This window comes from Macaca thibetana, chromosome 13 (assembly GCF_024542745.1).
Source record: "Macaca thibetana thibetana isolate TM-01 chromosome 13, ASM2454274v1, whole genome shotgun sequence".
NCBI lineage: Eukaryota > Metazoa > Chordata > Mammalia > Primates > Cercopithecidae > Macaca > Macaca thibetana.
In genome coordinates, this window is record NC_065590.1 from 56,504,779 (window position 1) to 56,521,417 (window position 16,639).

At 35.4% G+C, this 16,639-nt stretch overlaps 1 protein-coding gene across 22 annotated transcripts in view; it reads left to right on the forward strand.

Annotated features, from left to right (window-relative positions):
- NRXN1 (neurexin 1) overlaps positions 1-16,639 on the forward strand; it is a 1,134,455-nt gene that overhangs the window by 490,299 nt on the left and 627,517 nt on the right. For 21 of the 22 annotated variants that reach the window (XM_050753719.1, XM_050753720.1, XM_050753731.1 and 18 more), the window contains 2 exons: positions 8,725-9,108; positions 15,866-16,069. The exons of the other annotated variant lie outside the window; for it this stretch is intronic. In XM_050753719.1, coding sequence (XP_050609676.1) covers positions 8,725-9,108; positions 15,866-16,069 — 588 coding nt within the window. The remainder of the gene's footprint in view (positions 1-8,724; positions 9,109-15,865; positions 16,070-16,639) is intronic. 22 annotated transcript variants of the gene reach the window in all.

The window sequence follows — 16,639 nt, forward strand, 5'->3', positions numbered from 1 at the left end:
TCTTTGGCTCAGTCAAGGGTACCCTCAAGCATTTTTATAGCAAACTTCCAGTGTTATTTTATTTTTATTTTTTTTGTAAACCATCATTACACATTGAAATCAAAGAGAAAACTCATTATTCTTGTCAAAGTTGGCTTGTGTACAGCAGGGTACAGCAGATTGTATCAGCGGTTATTCAAGGGTAAGCCTACATTTAACAGCTAAGAAGCCATTGAGATTTGAATTGAAGTCATAGAGTTCCCGTTTAAGAACTAGAAATTACAGTGGGAAAGGCACAAGGCTCTCTCCAGAGCACATAATTAGAGGTTTATAGTAATCACTGTTTGATGTGAACAGCACTTTCTAGCTATCTATCACCAGCACTGATTTCTGTGTATACCATTCATGAATCACCACACTTAAACATTTCTACTTGAACAACTATTAGACAATTTCTCCGCTTAGGTCTTGTTTGAACTTGCCCTCTGACTGTTAACGTTCCTCCCATGCCTCTGCCTAGTAGCCTATTACATACATTGAAGTAATTTTAAGTGCATTTATAATACTTTGTTTCATATCCATACCCATAAACCACTATTCATCAAAGGAAAGGCCAAAATACCTTACCAATAATTTACCACTTATTTGACCATATGACCAGATGGGTCAATTTTGCTTAAAATTGTAATGTTGAGTTGTATTAAAATGTTTATATTTATTTATTCTGAAGAAGTTTATAGAAAAAAAGTCATTTATTGTTTCTCCACACTCAAAATATTTTTTATATTTGTACATTTTCCTTCAGTTTTTGTTAACATGTATATATATATATTATATAATTGCAGTTAGAATATAAACATAAATTTTCAGGCTATCTGTTTAATATGATACTGTATACCGTTTTGCTCAAGATTATGTAAGTAACAAAATTTGTTTTCTGGGAATTATGGAATCATAAGCAAAGATTCAGAGCAGAGCTTTTCAGAAGTACCTGAGCTAGGTCCCCGGGCTTGTAGAACTTAAATGTATTTACATATCTAAAGAAAAGAAACTCACAGGGGCAAATATTAGCGGTAATCATCTGAAGACTGCTTAGCGAATTTGACAACTTCATCCCCGCTGTAAAGATGGAGGCAGGTCATTTCATTGAGATAAGGGTGTCAAGCCTTCCCAGGCCAATATTACTATACGTTTCCTTATCTCATGCATTCTTCTTGTTCAGAATCCATGTTCCCCATACACTCTTTTGATTAACATTTAGTTACCATTGTAAATCTGTTTAGAGTGGAGGGAGAAAATAGACCAGTTATATATACAGTCAGCCCAGCCTCCTGTTTTTTGTGGGCTTTGCATCTGTGGATTCAATCAAATAATTGGAAAAAAAATTGGGTCTGCACTGAATATATACAGACATTTTTTCTTGTCATTGTTTCTTAAACAATGCAGTATAATAACTATGTAGCATTTACATTGTATTAGATATAAGTAATCCAGAGATGATTTAAAGTACATGGGAGTATGTGCATAGGTTATATGCAAATACTAAGCCATCAGGAACTCGAGTATCCACAGATTTTGGTGTCTCCAGGAGATCCTGGAACCAGTTTCCACAGATACCGAGGGATGAGTGCATAGGAGTATTCACATTCCTGTAATAAGTAAATTTCTCATAAATGAATAAGTAATATTTGATTATAATTGACATCCATATTGGCAGAGCTACATGGGAAGTATTTCATGTCCTGTGATAGGTACTTCCTCAGAGGAAATTAATAACTTGGCATTCTTATTTTATACATTGGTGTTATGAACTTAGTAAATATCAGTCAAACCTGGGAAATGAAACCGCCCTCTGAAAATCTACCAAATCTCCTCACTGGGCTTGCCTAGCTAAGGGGCAGACTCTGGACAATGGCATCAGGTGCACCCTAAGGAGATAGGCAGTTAACTGACCACACTCAGACCTAGTGACCCTTAGTGTGGAATGCTGAATGAAAATCTGTGGAACTTCTGCAAAATAATATTTCAATTGCTGCAGAATGTTATTTGATTGATACTTACAACCTTCCAACATTGTATATGATCATGTTTAAAATGTATATGTGTCTATACATTGCTATGAATGTGTATGTGTGTTTATATATGTACATTTGTGTAATGAATGATGTGTTTAATATATACATACATGCTTTTGGTGAATATATTCAGGCTGTTCAAAAACTACCTAAGCAAAGAGTTTCCCCTTACCGCACACTTCCCTCATCAATTTACTCTGTTCTCCATAGATAACCACTAAAATAATTTGGCGTTGAAAAATCCCCAGGTCTTTTTCCAGGCATCAATATATCTATAAATATGTTCGCACACATACAATAATTATACAGCCTCTTTTCCATAGCCAAGATTATAGTTTACCAATTACTATGTGACAAAAACTTACAGAGAGCTTTTTCTGTGCCATTCTTTGTAGTGACACCATACATACCTTAGTTTGAATATACTAATATTTAGGTGTTTCTCTATTGAAGAACATTTAAATTTTTACTTTTTTAAACCTTCATTGTTTTAAACTAGTTTATAGATAATGCCTTCATACATGAAATATTTGTGTATATTGATCAGAATATCTCTAGGATTCAATGTGATAATTGAGATTGCTGGATTAATTGTATTTTTAATTTTGAAAGATAATGACAGGTTAGTTTACTAACTGCTGTTTCCATTTATGTTCTTATCTACAGTAATTGACGTGCCCTTTCCCCCTTATTCTTGCCAATACCACTTTATTAAACTTTTAAATTTTGTCATAAGATTTCTGTTTTCATATATTAATTTAATTCCTGAAGTTCCCAGCTCACAGATGAATCAAGTAAGCAGAAAACAAATGGTAATAAGCAGAGAGCAGAATATTAAGATGGTATATTTTTGTTTTCAAATACAGTTAATTTTATTTCTTTAAAAACCTCATAGATGACATTGGTCTTAAAAAAGACAGAATTTTTTTTTTTTTTAATCTCATAATTCCACTGTCACCAAATACCCATTGTCGATGTGTTGGTTCTTTTTTAAAACTATTTTCTGAGAATTATATATTTTACATTTTACATTATACCCTACTGTCAATGTTGTATTCTGTTTTTATTACTTATGGTGTGGCTTTTTCATCGAGTTTGAATTTGTTATTAGACTAGGAATTTGGCACGTAAATTTGTAACTTTGTGAAATCTGATTCGTTTGTATAGGGACAGGTGGAGCAGAATTATGTATAGGTAAAATTGACATTAATGTAAACAATTCATTTAAGCAGTAATTTAAAATTTGTTTATTCAAAAAGAAATCTTAGTAATCCATCTAGTGAATTTCCTTATTTTTCATAAGAGCCACATTGAAGCCTAATGAATCTATCCTTTGGCTAAGCTTGCTAGCTAGTTATGTGAAGAGCTAGAACATCAGATTTTCTCACCAGGAAAAAGGGCTCCCTATTACAGCGCACTATTTTTTACTCCTCATTTCCTAGTAATTTAAACTTTTGAAGTAATTTACCTCTTGATATCAACTTAACTTATTTTAAATCTCACCTTCACTGTGTTTCTTCTCACCCTGTAAACTAATCTTATGGAAGTAGAATAGACAATAAAAATTGGATAGAAAAGTTAATGGAAACTAATAGGTAATGAAAAACTACCTCACTATATAAATTTAATTTCCACTTTTATAACTAAGAGGTGTTTTAAACAGTTTTTTAACTTTTGCATATGATTTTACATGAAAGATAAATTTATTACTTGTTTATGAATATTCTTAAATAAATATTACCTTGTCTGCTTATCAACTTCATTTTACCTCTTGCATATGTCATGAAAAAACAGCTTTAAATGTAAGAATATAATGTAATGCAGTTTCTACATTAAAATTATAAAAGTTGTATGTCCACAAATAATTTAGTTTTTAGTTGTGATCTCATTTGTTTAAAAGTTAAAATAGCATAGCAGGGTGCTTTGGATTCTTAAATAGTGAAGCATGAAAACTTGATCTAGATAATTTCTCAAATATGACTACTGTTCCCCAATTTTGGCAGCCTTAATGTAACAATATTTACATAAAACGTTTAGTTAATTTACCAGAAACTTCAAACATAAATATAGTAGAAGGGGTAGAATGTATGAAAGAATCCAACTATTTAAAAAAGAGTATGTCAATATTTGTGGTTCCTGGAAAAAGATAGAGGGATGACCCATTAATATATTCAGATTTTTGTTTTCTCTTAAAAATGTATTTAAACATTTATTTACCTTTGCCTTTGGAAAATTCTCCTTTTCCATTGATGTATAGAGTTTGGCAACTACTCAATTTTCTTCAATTATCAATGAACCAGGTTTAAATATTAATTTGATATGTTCTTTGTAACCACTGATTTTATAACTCAATTATAATAAAATAAGCACACGGGAACCTTAATATTTAAATTTCACTATGCTTATATGTATGAGTTAAATCGGTTTAAACTAATTCAGATTCTGTGATGACTCTTTTGCTAGGTGAATATGTCCTTTGATTCATATCCATAGTAAAAATCATTAAGGAGATCTGGGATTCAAATCCCTTTTTGGAAATGTACCTATTTCAGGACACATGTTTAAGCTAAAATATAAACTTCTATTTGCGTTTGTCTCAGTAATAAAATTTAATTATTAATTCAAACCATGTTTACTCCATGAATTTTCAAAATATAAAAATAATTGTTTCCATCCCACTTGAATTAAATTCTTTACTTTCTGATTATTTGCCATCTCTTTTACAAAGATTTTCTAAAATACAAGTTCATATAGATTAGCAAAGCATATTGATAAAATAGTACTTGATTTTCAGCCCTATTTTCTTCATCCTATGGTGTCTATTTGCATAATATTCCAGTGACTGATATCTGATCCATCCATTTGCCTGATGTGTCTCCTTAACTTTGAATCCAGAGCTCAATGTAAGTTCTAGTCTTTCTTGGATTATGTTTGAGTTAAAGGCAGTATTAAATTCCCTTTTCTTTCTGTCGCATGTTTTGTTGCTTGTTCTGTCTCTCTCTCTCTCTCTTTCTTTCTGGTGGAGTTTTGCTCTTGCTGCCCAGGCTGGAGTGCAGTGGTGCGATCTCGGCTCACTGCAGCCTCTGCCTCCTGGGTTCAAGCGATTCTCCTGCCTCAGTCTCCCAAGTAGCTGAGATTACAGGCATGCACCACCGTGCCCGTCTAATTTTGTATTTTTAGTAGAGATGGAGTTTCTCCATGTTGGTCAGGCTGGTCTCAAACTCCCAACCTCAGGTGATCCATCCACCTCAGTCTCCCGAAGTGCTGGGATTACAGGCATGAGTCACCATGCCTGGCCTGCTTGTTCTTTCTATGAGAACTCTAAAATTTTCTGTCAAAGGGACAATAAGGAACTATGGGAAAAACTTACTCTTTATGATAGTAGCCCTTAAATCTTAAATCTGTTTTTGTTTTTTACTTAGTTATTTTTTTGTACCGTGGGTTACAACATTTTAGCTGGTGCGAAAATCCATTGATGGTCCAGCATTTGTTTTAATAAAATGACATAATGAGACATAAAATATCAACGTGCTTCAGAGGCCATAGAGTTAATTTTTTTTTTCTTTTAAACATTTGTTTCAGTGTGTATGTGTGTGTGTGTGTGTGTGTATGTGTAAGTGTGCACTGGGATATTTGAAAATTGTGTTCTTTATGACTGTGTTCAGAAAACTGTAGTCTAATGATAAAGTTACTGTAAAAATCTTACCCTGTCTATATCATCAAGCACATTAATAAAATAATTTATTTGAACTTTCTTACAATACTTTGCTCAAAGCAAGCACTAACACACCATAAATAAAAATCAAGAGACACAATTACTCCAACCTTACTGTCAGACAAACTGTCAAGAATGATTGTCTGAACCACCTGGCAGCAGTTCTGCCCCTGAGAGTGAGTGCAGACACAGTGCACCAAGGTATGGAAACTACATGGAATAGGGGGAGAAAGTGAGCTGTGGAAGCCAATGAATTTCTTTGTCTCAGGAGTCCTCCAGGAGTTCTCTTAGTGTCAGAATTACAATACCCTGAGTAAGGACAGTACAGCCTTTCCAAGGGCTTTTTTTCCCCTTCTGAGCTGAATAAAAAAAAGCATATGGGAATACATGTATGTTATATATATGTGTGTGTGTGTATATATATACACATATATATGTATGTGTGTATTGGAATATATCACCACACTTGGAATAATTAGTCATTGTTCCTTTGCTAAGTTCTGTGTCATTTCATCAAATCCTCAAAAATTCTACTGCTTTTAGGAAGCCTTATTGAACTAATTGGAAAATAGAGTAGTATCCCTCTCCCTTTTATTTAAGAGCATGTCACATTGGCTGGGTGCGGTGGCTCACGCCTGTAATCCCAACACTTTGGGAGGCCAAGGTGGGTGGATCACTTGAGGCCATGAATTCAAGATGAGCCTGGCCAACATTGCGAAACTCTATCTGTACTAAAAATACAAAAATTAGTTGGCCGTGATGGCGTAAACCTGTAATCCCAGCTACTTGGGAGGCTGAGGTACGAGAATTGTTTAAAGCAGGAGGCAGAGTTTGTAGTGAGCCAAGATCCTGCCACTGCACTCCAGCTTGTGTGACAGAGTAAGACTCTGTCTCAGAAAAAAAAAAAAAAAAAAAAAAAAGTACATGACACTTTGTTCATTGCATGTAACTCTTTGCTTTCCGTGATAATATTTTCTTTTTTTAAAGTGCCCACCTTTCCTTTTGTCATTAAAAGACACTCTTTCTCATCATATTCTAACTTTCATTAGCTACTGCAGAGGATAGGGACCATCTGTTTATTCACTTCGTAGGTATTTTGAATAGTGCTGTATACAAAATGATGCTTTAAAAATGCATGTAATGATCATTCCTTTTGAAATAGAAAAGAGTCACCATTCCCTCTCAATATTATAAATTGTATTTCCCCAAAATGCCATGCTTTATATTTTTCTAAATAGGATTTGATGGTTCCCATATGTTCCTAAATGAGAGTTTTCTTCTAGACACTTGTACAAATGTGAACAATAAAAATGAATACTTTGTCCTTTTCCCTTTTAGCTGCTTCCCTAGGAAATCTCTATTTTGCTCCCCTCATTGGAAGGCCAAAATAGCAATGCCTTTGAGTGTTTCTCCCCTAGGAGCTTTTCCCTTTTCTTTCTCTGAAAGTCTAGAGAGCCAAATATCCTCTTAATGACTCGGCCACCTGAGCAGTCTTTGTCAGTGGCTTCCATGCCCTTCTCCCTCACAAAGACAGATCCCATTACTCTGCACAGATTGAAGGGGGCCCTTCTGCTGGGATTTGGAATACTCCTGGGCACAACATCGGGGCCCGCAGCCTTACATCCTTAGTTAGATATGTGTTTTCACTTGAGGCGGGCCTTTGGTATTCTGTGTAGCAACTAAAATGCATGTCCCTACACACACCCTACTCACCCCCTACTTCCTCTTTTGTCCTTACTTCTGTATCACCCCTCCCATCTCCAGATCTCTCTTGTGTCTCTTCCCTAAATACCTGCGGTTCTATGCCCATGCCCCAGCATACTATCACACCTTTTTTCATCCTCTCTCTCTCTCATCAGACTCTTGCTATCCTGCCTTATAATCTGGAGCTGAAAAATAAATCTGGGATAATGTGGTTGAGGGGCCTTGTAGTGTTCTGTCCAGGCATCATAGTTGCATTTGTACAAAGGTCTTTCTGAAGATAGAATATCAGTGGAATTTTTGGTAATCTGCAGTATGCATGCACGTTTTGATCAGGAATGTGCTTTCTATCTTTCTTTTTGTTCATGGGTTCCACTAATATTTTTCTGTGACCCTCAAATGATCCCATGTAGATGAATACCTGGTTATTCCATACTTAGGACTTAGAGCCCTTTGTATTTATAAACCAACAGATTTTTTCTCCTTAACATTTGGAGTGAGAAAAAGAAATCCTTGTTAATTTAAATAAATCACTAGGTTGGTTTAAAAATAAGGAAGCAACTGATTTTACTTGATTATTTCACTGAAATACAACAACAAACATTTACACAGTATTTATTATAAACCATGTACATTACTAGTATTATTTTATTTAACAATAAGAGCAACCCTATGAGGTAGATAATATTATTATGCCCATATTATGAATAAGAGAAACAAAACTCTGTAAGTTAATCAATAGGTTCATACAGCGAGGAGTGATGAAGGCAGATTTTAACACAGGTAATCTGTGAAACTACTGCGCTCAATCAGAGTAATCAAGTCAGTTAAAATAGGAACATAAAATCTTTCCTTGGTTTGCAGTTGGATATTAGCTTTGAAAGCAAGCACTAACCAAGAGGAATCTGACTTTCTTCTAGAGGCTGATATAGAATGATAGTTTCTTTATTTTTAATGTATGTATACATGCATTGGCTGAACTGTTAGAGGCTCTCAAACACTATTTGTTGGCTGTACACTTTGGTTTTCATTCTCAAGTTCAAATGGAACCATTTAGTCTCTTTTATTTCTAAAGTTTCTTCATACCATGGGTTTCTTAATTTCTCTAGGAAATACCAGAAAGTGAGGATAGAAAGAATAATAATATTTCTCTGCCTCCAAAGAGTTAACCATTAAGCAGATGAAAGACAGAAAGATAATTGTAACACATTGGTGCTTTTTAAAGACTTGTGCATTGTCCTCTCTTTGCAATAGGTACCATTTCTGTCAACACATTGCGTACTCCCTACACTGCTCCTGGTGAGAGTGAGATTCTGGACCTGGATGATGAGTTGTACCTGGGGGGCCTGCCAGAAAATAAAGCTGGCCTTGTCTTCCCCACCGAGGTGTGGACTGCTCTGCTCAACTATGGCTACGTGGGCTGCATCAGGGATTTGTTCATCGATGGCCAAAGCAAAGATATCCGGCAAATGGCTGAAGTTCAAAGTACAGCTGGAGTGAAGCCCTCCTGCTCAAGGGAAACAGCAAAACCGTGCCTTAGCAACCCTTGCAAAAACAATGGCATGTGCAGGGATGGGTGGAACAGATATGTCTGTGATTGTTCCGGAACAGGCTATCTTGGCAGGTCATGTGAGAGAGGTAGGATTCTAAAACCCCAACAGCCAACTCCCTGAGATGAAAATTGTATTAAATGTTGACCTCAAACCTGTGCTGACCATTGAAACATAATGCATACCCTACTGAAGTAAACTCTGTTTGCAAGCTGAGCAGCCATACCTGACATGGATTACTAATGAGCTCTTAATGTTTTTCAAAGAGCTTGATTCTGAAAGGACACAGCTCTTAAGTATATTGCAGGCATAGAAACTTGAATCTTTAGTATCCTCTAGAGTATGAGCCTAAGATGTATTATAGACAATAACTGCTGTCTTTTTTGCCCAGTTTTTAACTTCAGAACATTAGACAGTAAAAGAGGCGTGAATTAGACATACCTATGGCTTCTAGTGCTAATACCCATGGTAAGAAATAGCATTTGAGGCAAGCTAAGCTATTAGTTGCAACTTCCCTGACCCAACTGTGTGAGACTTAAGTTAGCCTGTTCATTTCACTTCAGTCAACTTACAAAAGAGGCAATATCCTCTCTGAAAAGTAAGCTGACTTTCAATCACCTAAGGTACACCAGTGTTTCTGGAAGTGTACCCTAATAGAAAAAGTACTTACCTTTGGCTAGGACCTAACCAACTGCAGAGGATTCATTTACCAATTTGCTATTATAGCTTAGCTGGGCCTATTGAAGTTCTGAGCAGGTGCCACCTCTCTTTTTCTAATAGGAGGCAAACCTACATTTTATTTTTCTTTTTCTCACCCTATAAAATAAAAGGAATGAGGATTCAAAGAAAACTGAAGGGTAATAGCCGTCCCAGTTGATCTGCAGAACAGGCTAAAGGAATAAATAGCAGAACAAATAGTTCTAAGCTTATTCTTCCATCGACCCAGTGTTTCAGACAAATGCTTTAGTCACTGCACCCATTGTCACTTATTTTCAACAATGGAGCTAAAAATCAATATGAAAAAATACTGATGAGTTTTTCCATTGTCCTCACCTGCTACAAATAACATTCCTTTATTACATATTTAGCCTAAAAGTACCTGGCATCTATTTTTAAGCTATGAATATTTATTGTTTTCCTTTTTTATTCCTGAAATAGTTCAATTCAGTTTGCCTAAAACCTCCTAGGAAAAAGAGGGGTTGTTTTGTGAAATCCAAAATTGAAATCTGATTTTGGTTATTTATCTTAAAAAGGAGGTACATCAACTTACTAGTTCTGTGATTAATATTAAAAATATAAATATTTAACAGTAATATAGTAATCATATATTAAACCGCTTACCATATGCTATTATTATTGTGTGTCATGCAATTAGATGGGTCAATAGATGGATATGTTATCACATAGATATAGATATATTCATTCTCTTTATGATAGTAGCTAACTGCAATTTCTGTGAATTGTCAGTACAACTTAGCTATTTCTGTATAGTTTAGTTCGTATGGTGTATATTCTTTATAAGTTTCCTCTTTGCATTTTTCTTCCCAATTTTAGTTTGTTTGTTTAGTTTTGTTTTTGGAAATTGCCAAAAGGATGAACAATGAACAAAGCTTGCAAGGTATAATACAGTTAGGCATAATATGAGATTAGCGGACTTGCATGATTTAAGGTTTTGTTTTAATTTTAATCACTCAGAGAGCTGCCAGTTATTCTGATGCCTCTTGGTTAAGTGAAGCTGAAAAAAGGGTATAACTCAACTGTCACATATATTACGGAAGCTTTCCGTTAAATATGCGTGGTGTACCACCCTGTGGCAATATTCTGCTACTACATATGGCAAAAATGAAAATAGAAATTGTAGACTTTTCGAGCCAGGATGAGAGAGAAGAAATATTTATATATTGCAATGATTAGAAAAAGGGTCAGCAAGCATATGTAGATTTGTAAATGAGAATTTAATAGCAAACTTCATCATTGGGATTTGACATACTTCTTTATCTGATAGGAGGCTGGACGTTTCTGCAGATTTCTTTGTCTCCAGGTTGGCTATATGCATTTTTGGGTGGTTCTTGTTACTGGATTACCTATGTGTATTGCATGAGTCCTTTGCTTTTCAGAATTAATTTTCTTGCTCACGTTAGGGTGCCTCCTGACAGCAAAGGAAATGTGTGATGGTTGTCATACTCAATACCACAAAATTTAGTTTCTGTCCAGCTCCTGGCTATTATGCCCTAGTTCAGTTAACACAAGATCATGCCTGAACCTCTGAGTTTCCAATTTAAAAGAAGGGGCTTTGACTGAGTTTCTTCTCCAGACACACATTGATCAGATAAAGCTGTTGTTGATCAAATACGAGTTGACAACTCTTCAATTTTTTTTTTTTATAGATAAATTTTAAAATTGTTTTCTTATTATTGAGCAAAAAATGATAATTTAATATTTATGAAAATAATTATTCAAAGTAATTAAAAAGCATGTTCAACTCCTTGGATTTAGAAAGTTCACCATGGAAAAAGTATGTTGCAATCACATTATAGGAGATGTTTATCCTGCCTAAGGGGGCAAAGGAGTTTATAAGAAAGAACAAAATACTTGCTAACTTAGGCAGACAAGAAGAGAGTATTTTGTTTTACATGTTTTGATCCTATAAGAAGGAGTAGTACAGAAATAATGTTCAATGAATAAAAGTTAAATTTAGTACCTTCCCTTCTGCTTTATTTTTAATAAAACAGAATTTGTGGAGACTTGATCATATAAAAATTATTCTCAGTCATATGTAAGAATAAGAGCTTTGATATAATCAGATATCTACTTTATACTGTTTGTTAAATTCTAACAGATGGAGGGACAGATGTCAGAGCAATATAATTTGGCTCCCTGTCTGATTTTCATCGTTGATCACAATATGTGACTGCCTTTCGGCAAAACTGAGTACAGGTGTACACTTTAGACTGCAACAAAGAATAATGCAGAAAAGAAAATTTATCAAACTTAATGACAAGGGAGAAGGAGATATAGAAGACAAAGTTGAAACTGTTTTTCTCCCCCAGTGGGAAGTATTATACTAGAATTAGCCTTTTAAAGATTTATTGTATATTCTAAATGATGAAATAATTTTACTAGTGTTCAAGGATGCTGCCAAATAGCATAACCTTCAAATGTCAGAATGTTGTTTACCATTTATTTGGCAACTCTAGACTACAACCCTGTGCATTTTCCATTTCTTGTCTAATTAAACATTAACTCTAATTATGAGGAATCATTTAGACTTTCATTTGTCATTTATCAACAAGTTATTTTCACATTGAGAATTATTTAAAATGACACTCGGGGGCACTCAAGTTTTATTACTTTACTATGTTATTTCAGTCCTGCAGCTTTTTGGAGAATGTTAAAGGCTAATGATTCTGATTATTTTTTTCTCTGGGTTGTATTTCTCACTATATTTATGATCCGTTGTCAGTCATCTGTATTTCTAAAACGAGGTGCCCCCGATTTAGTTTTCAATCAAATTAAGCTAATTTTCCCGGAAGAATATGATTATTTCAAAAATATGATTATTGAATAATAGATCCTAGTTGTACAGATTAACTAAAGAGGAGAAAACAAACACTGTTTTGATCATTTTATCTGTATGATACCAAAGTAACTGAACACATGATAATGGCTTTAACCCTTTTTTTCAGGTACTTATTGCTTTACAGGTATGGATCATGATTGTCTAGTTTAGGAAAAGCAAAAGTAAAGATCAAATTTCTTTTAAAATTATACCACGATCATTTTTCTCTCTAGAATTCACTACAGCTTTACACTCAGGTTTTAATTATTTTTTGAACAACAGCAATTTGGTTATTTGCACTGGTCTTTGACCACTGGGATTTCACTCCCATTTGAGAAACTTCTTGCCTAATTGGAAAAAAATATGATGTGATATAGAACCACTATATTTTTGAAAGACCATATTTTGTTTTATCAGTGCTTAGGGCATTGCCTAACCATGAGGCCCCTATTTTAGCAAATAGACACTTCCCTAGCCTATATTCTGCAGCCCAATTTTGGCCTTCAAAGTGGACTTTATTAAGTATTTTGTTCATGCACATTACTGAAATTAGATTTCACTTGCAATAAGCAGAATAAATACTTAATTTCTTTGGTGAGCATTTATGTAAGCTTGGTATTCAAATTGAAATTAGCTCACTGTGTGTGTGTGTGTGCAATTATTGATTCAATTAATATTTATGGAGGCTCTGCTGTGGGCCTGGCATCATGGGGGCACTTGCTGCTGATAGAGCAATGCATATAAGAGACTGATCTCTGCCCTCAAGGTGCTTGTATTCTAAAGGGCAAATACAGATAACACTATACAAGCAAGAAATGATCATTTTAACAAAATGAAATGGTGAATATCTATTGAATAACTGGAGGGGATAGCAGGCCTCTCTGAAGTAACATTTGAGCAAAGACCTGAATGCTGAAAGAACCAGCTATTTAAAGATCTGGGGTGAAACATTTTTCAACAGAGGGATCTAAAAGTGCAAACACTTCAGTGAGATCATGAAATTGGTGTATCTGGAGCTCACTGAGCAAGAAAGGGGACATACTTAAAGCTGAGGCCAGAGAGACGGGCTGGGGCCAGGATCACACTGATCTTTATAGGTTAAAAAAAGGTAGGAACACGGTTGAGGAAGCTACTACAGTGATGTAGGTGAGAGATGAGAGCAAAGTCTGAGGGACATTAGTGGCACAGGTGAGCAGCAATCAATTCAGAATGTGGATTGGAATTAGAGCCTGTAGGACTTGCAGACTTGCAAATGGATTGGACATGGCAGAGAGAGTAAGAGGAATCAGAAAGCTTTAGGTCAGAGCAATGGGTTTATCACATTTACTGAGATGGAGAAGACTGAGGAAGGAGCATGTTTTGAGTTTGTTCATTTTTGAAGGGAGTGAATTAAGAGTTTAATAAGGTACCTATAATATTCCAGTTGAAAATTTCCAATAGGCAGTGAATGCTAGAGCTCAGGAGAGATGTCAGAACCCTTAATAAATATTAGAGGAGTGAGCATATGAGTTGACTGAGATCTCTTAAGTAAAGAGGTAGATGGAAAAGAGAACGGAGCTAACCTAAGCAGGGAGACCTGGAACAGTCAGTGCTTGGAGAGGCTCTGGATGCTCACTTAATCCCAGAATAACAACAAATAATGATTAAAGTCTTATAGAAACAGTACTTGACTTTCTGAAAGATAAACTTGCAAAACCACAACTCTGAATATAGTCCCAATATTGAACACAGTTGTATCAGTACAGTTAATTGCTATGCTGTGTAAGTAGGCAAAATAATGAGAATTTCCAGGTTCATTTTAATTCCAGGTATTTTTTTCTTTATTAAGTATCATCCTGAGTTATTGGAACCAATGAGAAAGCAAACTGATTCATGCTTGTTTTGCAATATTCCACTACCATATGGTACTTAACATTAAGGAGTCCTGACTCTTTCTTAAAGCCATCAGGTTGTCATCAACAGTTTTTCTATTCGTTTCTTTGTGTCTTTAAGATGTCATCTACCTTGATTTAGTAACAAACATCCTTAAAAACTCCTCAGTCCCACCCCCGTGCTTATTTAGTATAACAAAGGCACATCATTATGCTTTGGGTGACAACGTATTCAGGACACCAGGGTTGTGCTAATAGATAATATTTAAAGTTACTCCCCTTCTATAAATTAACCTTAAAAGGAAGCAACAGTTTAAGCCTTTGTAAAAATTACCTTGCTAAACATAATGGCTCAAAAGAAGCGTTGTCTGTTGTTTGGTAATATCAGTTTTTCTTTTTTCTTTTCAAACATCACCTTTGGTAAAGTACTGGCCCAATTCCTACAGTTAAGCCATATTTCTTTTTTTTTTTTCTTTTAAAAATAATTCCATCAGGGCAGAGATTATGAAAAAATGATGATAGTAACTTCTCCTAGAACTACAGGTTTTTAGGACAGATCAAAGCCCTAAGAAATCTTCTGGCAGTACCCTCTTATTGTGCAGATGAATAATTCAGAGCCGAGGCAAGGTTGACCAATTTCACAGAACTGGTCAGTGGGCTCACCGTACATAAACATGAATTGAAAAGTTGCTGGAGGCTGGGCACAGATTCCTTTTGGGAACCTGGGTGAGAGGGTCACTTGAGCCCAGGAGTTTGAGACCAGCCTAGGCAACAAAGGGAGACCCATCTCTAGAAAAAAGTGTTAATAAACTAGCCTGGCATGGTGTCATGTGCCTGTGGTCCCAGCTACTCATGAGGTTGAGGTGGAAAGATTGCTTGAGCTCAGGAGGTCATGGCTGCACTGAGATCCCACCACTGCACTACAGCCTTGGGAATAGAGACTTTGTCTCAAACAAACAAACAAACAACAACAAAACCCAAACAAATACAACAACAACAAAAAAAATCCGCAACTTTGCTGGTGTTTCAAACTAGGCTCACACTGTGACTGTACAAAAGAACGTGATCTTTGCTCTTGAGAAGGGAGACACATAATCAAACCCTCAAAATTCAACATGATTAATGCTATAAGTAGAAAGTGCTATGGGAACAAAAAAAAAAAAGAAAGAAAGAAAGAAAAGAAAAGAAACTGATGATATCTATGTTTCTGGGCTTTAGAAAATATCTCACAAGGGAAGTCCTCTACTCTGACCTCTTTTCCAGCTTACAGTTTTGTTTATTTTTGAAGAAGATGAATTGATTTTGTAGTATTTTGTTCTAGAAGTCTTAAGTGATAATAAATGATCCTTTTCCTTATTAAAGTATTAATGCACTCTACCATCCAAGAACTTATTATATTCATTTTCCATCTCTAGAGGCAACGGTTTTGAGCTATGATGGGAGCATGTTTATGAAAATTCAGCTCCCTGTAGTCATGCACACGGAGGCTGAGGATGTTTCCTTACGGTTCCGATCCCAGCGTGCATATGGCATTCTGATGGCAACCACTTCTAGAGACTCTGCTGACACCCTCCGCCTGGAGCTAGATGCAGGACGTGTGAAACTGACGGTCAATCTAGGTAACAACCTGCCTTCCCCCATTGAACTAACACTTTTTTACTTTTTGTTCAATTTTGCTTGCAAACATTGATCAAGTAGCCTGTTTGCCATGGAAAATTAAAACATTTAATGGTCTTATTTCCATCATTTAAAGTAATTTTAGGTTTTGGGGGGCATCTTTTTATTTTTTTATTTTTTTTATGTTTAACATAACTTACTGTTTTGTGATTTCTACCACTGAGGGTTCTTAAAAGAGAAGCCATGTCTGTCAGTGAGGTTAATCGAAAATGTAAATGATTAAGCCTGAGGTTGCCTCAGGCTGAATTTTCTGTTGATATATTCACTAACATTTAGATTGGTTGTAGGTGACATCTTTGCAGATAAATAAAAACGTGTTTATTTAGAAAAGATTTGCACAAAATATCAAATTTCTGCTTTGTTATTGAGATCAACAGCTGTTCTTACTCGACTCCATGGGCTTCTCCTTTGAATAGTCACCTTTGTGGTACCCCATCTTTTCTGTTTTGGAGTACTGTGTAGTGGTATTTTGCTATCAAATAGCGATCCACAACCCTTCAATGCCCAAAGTC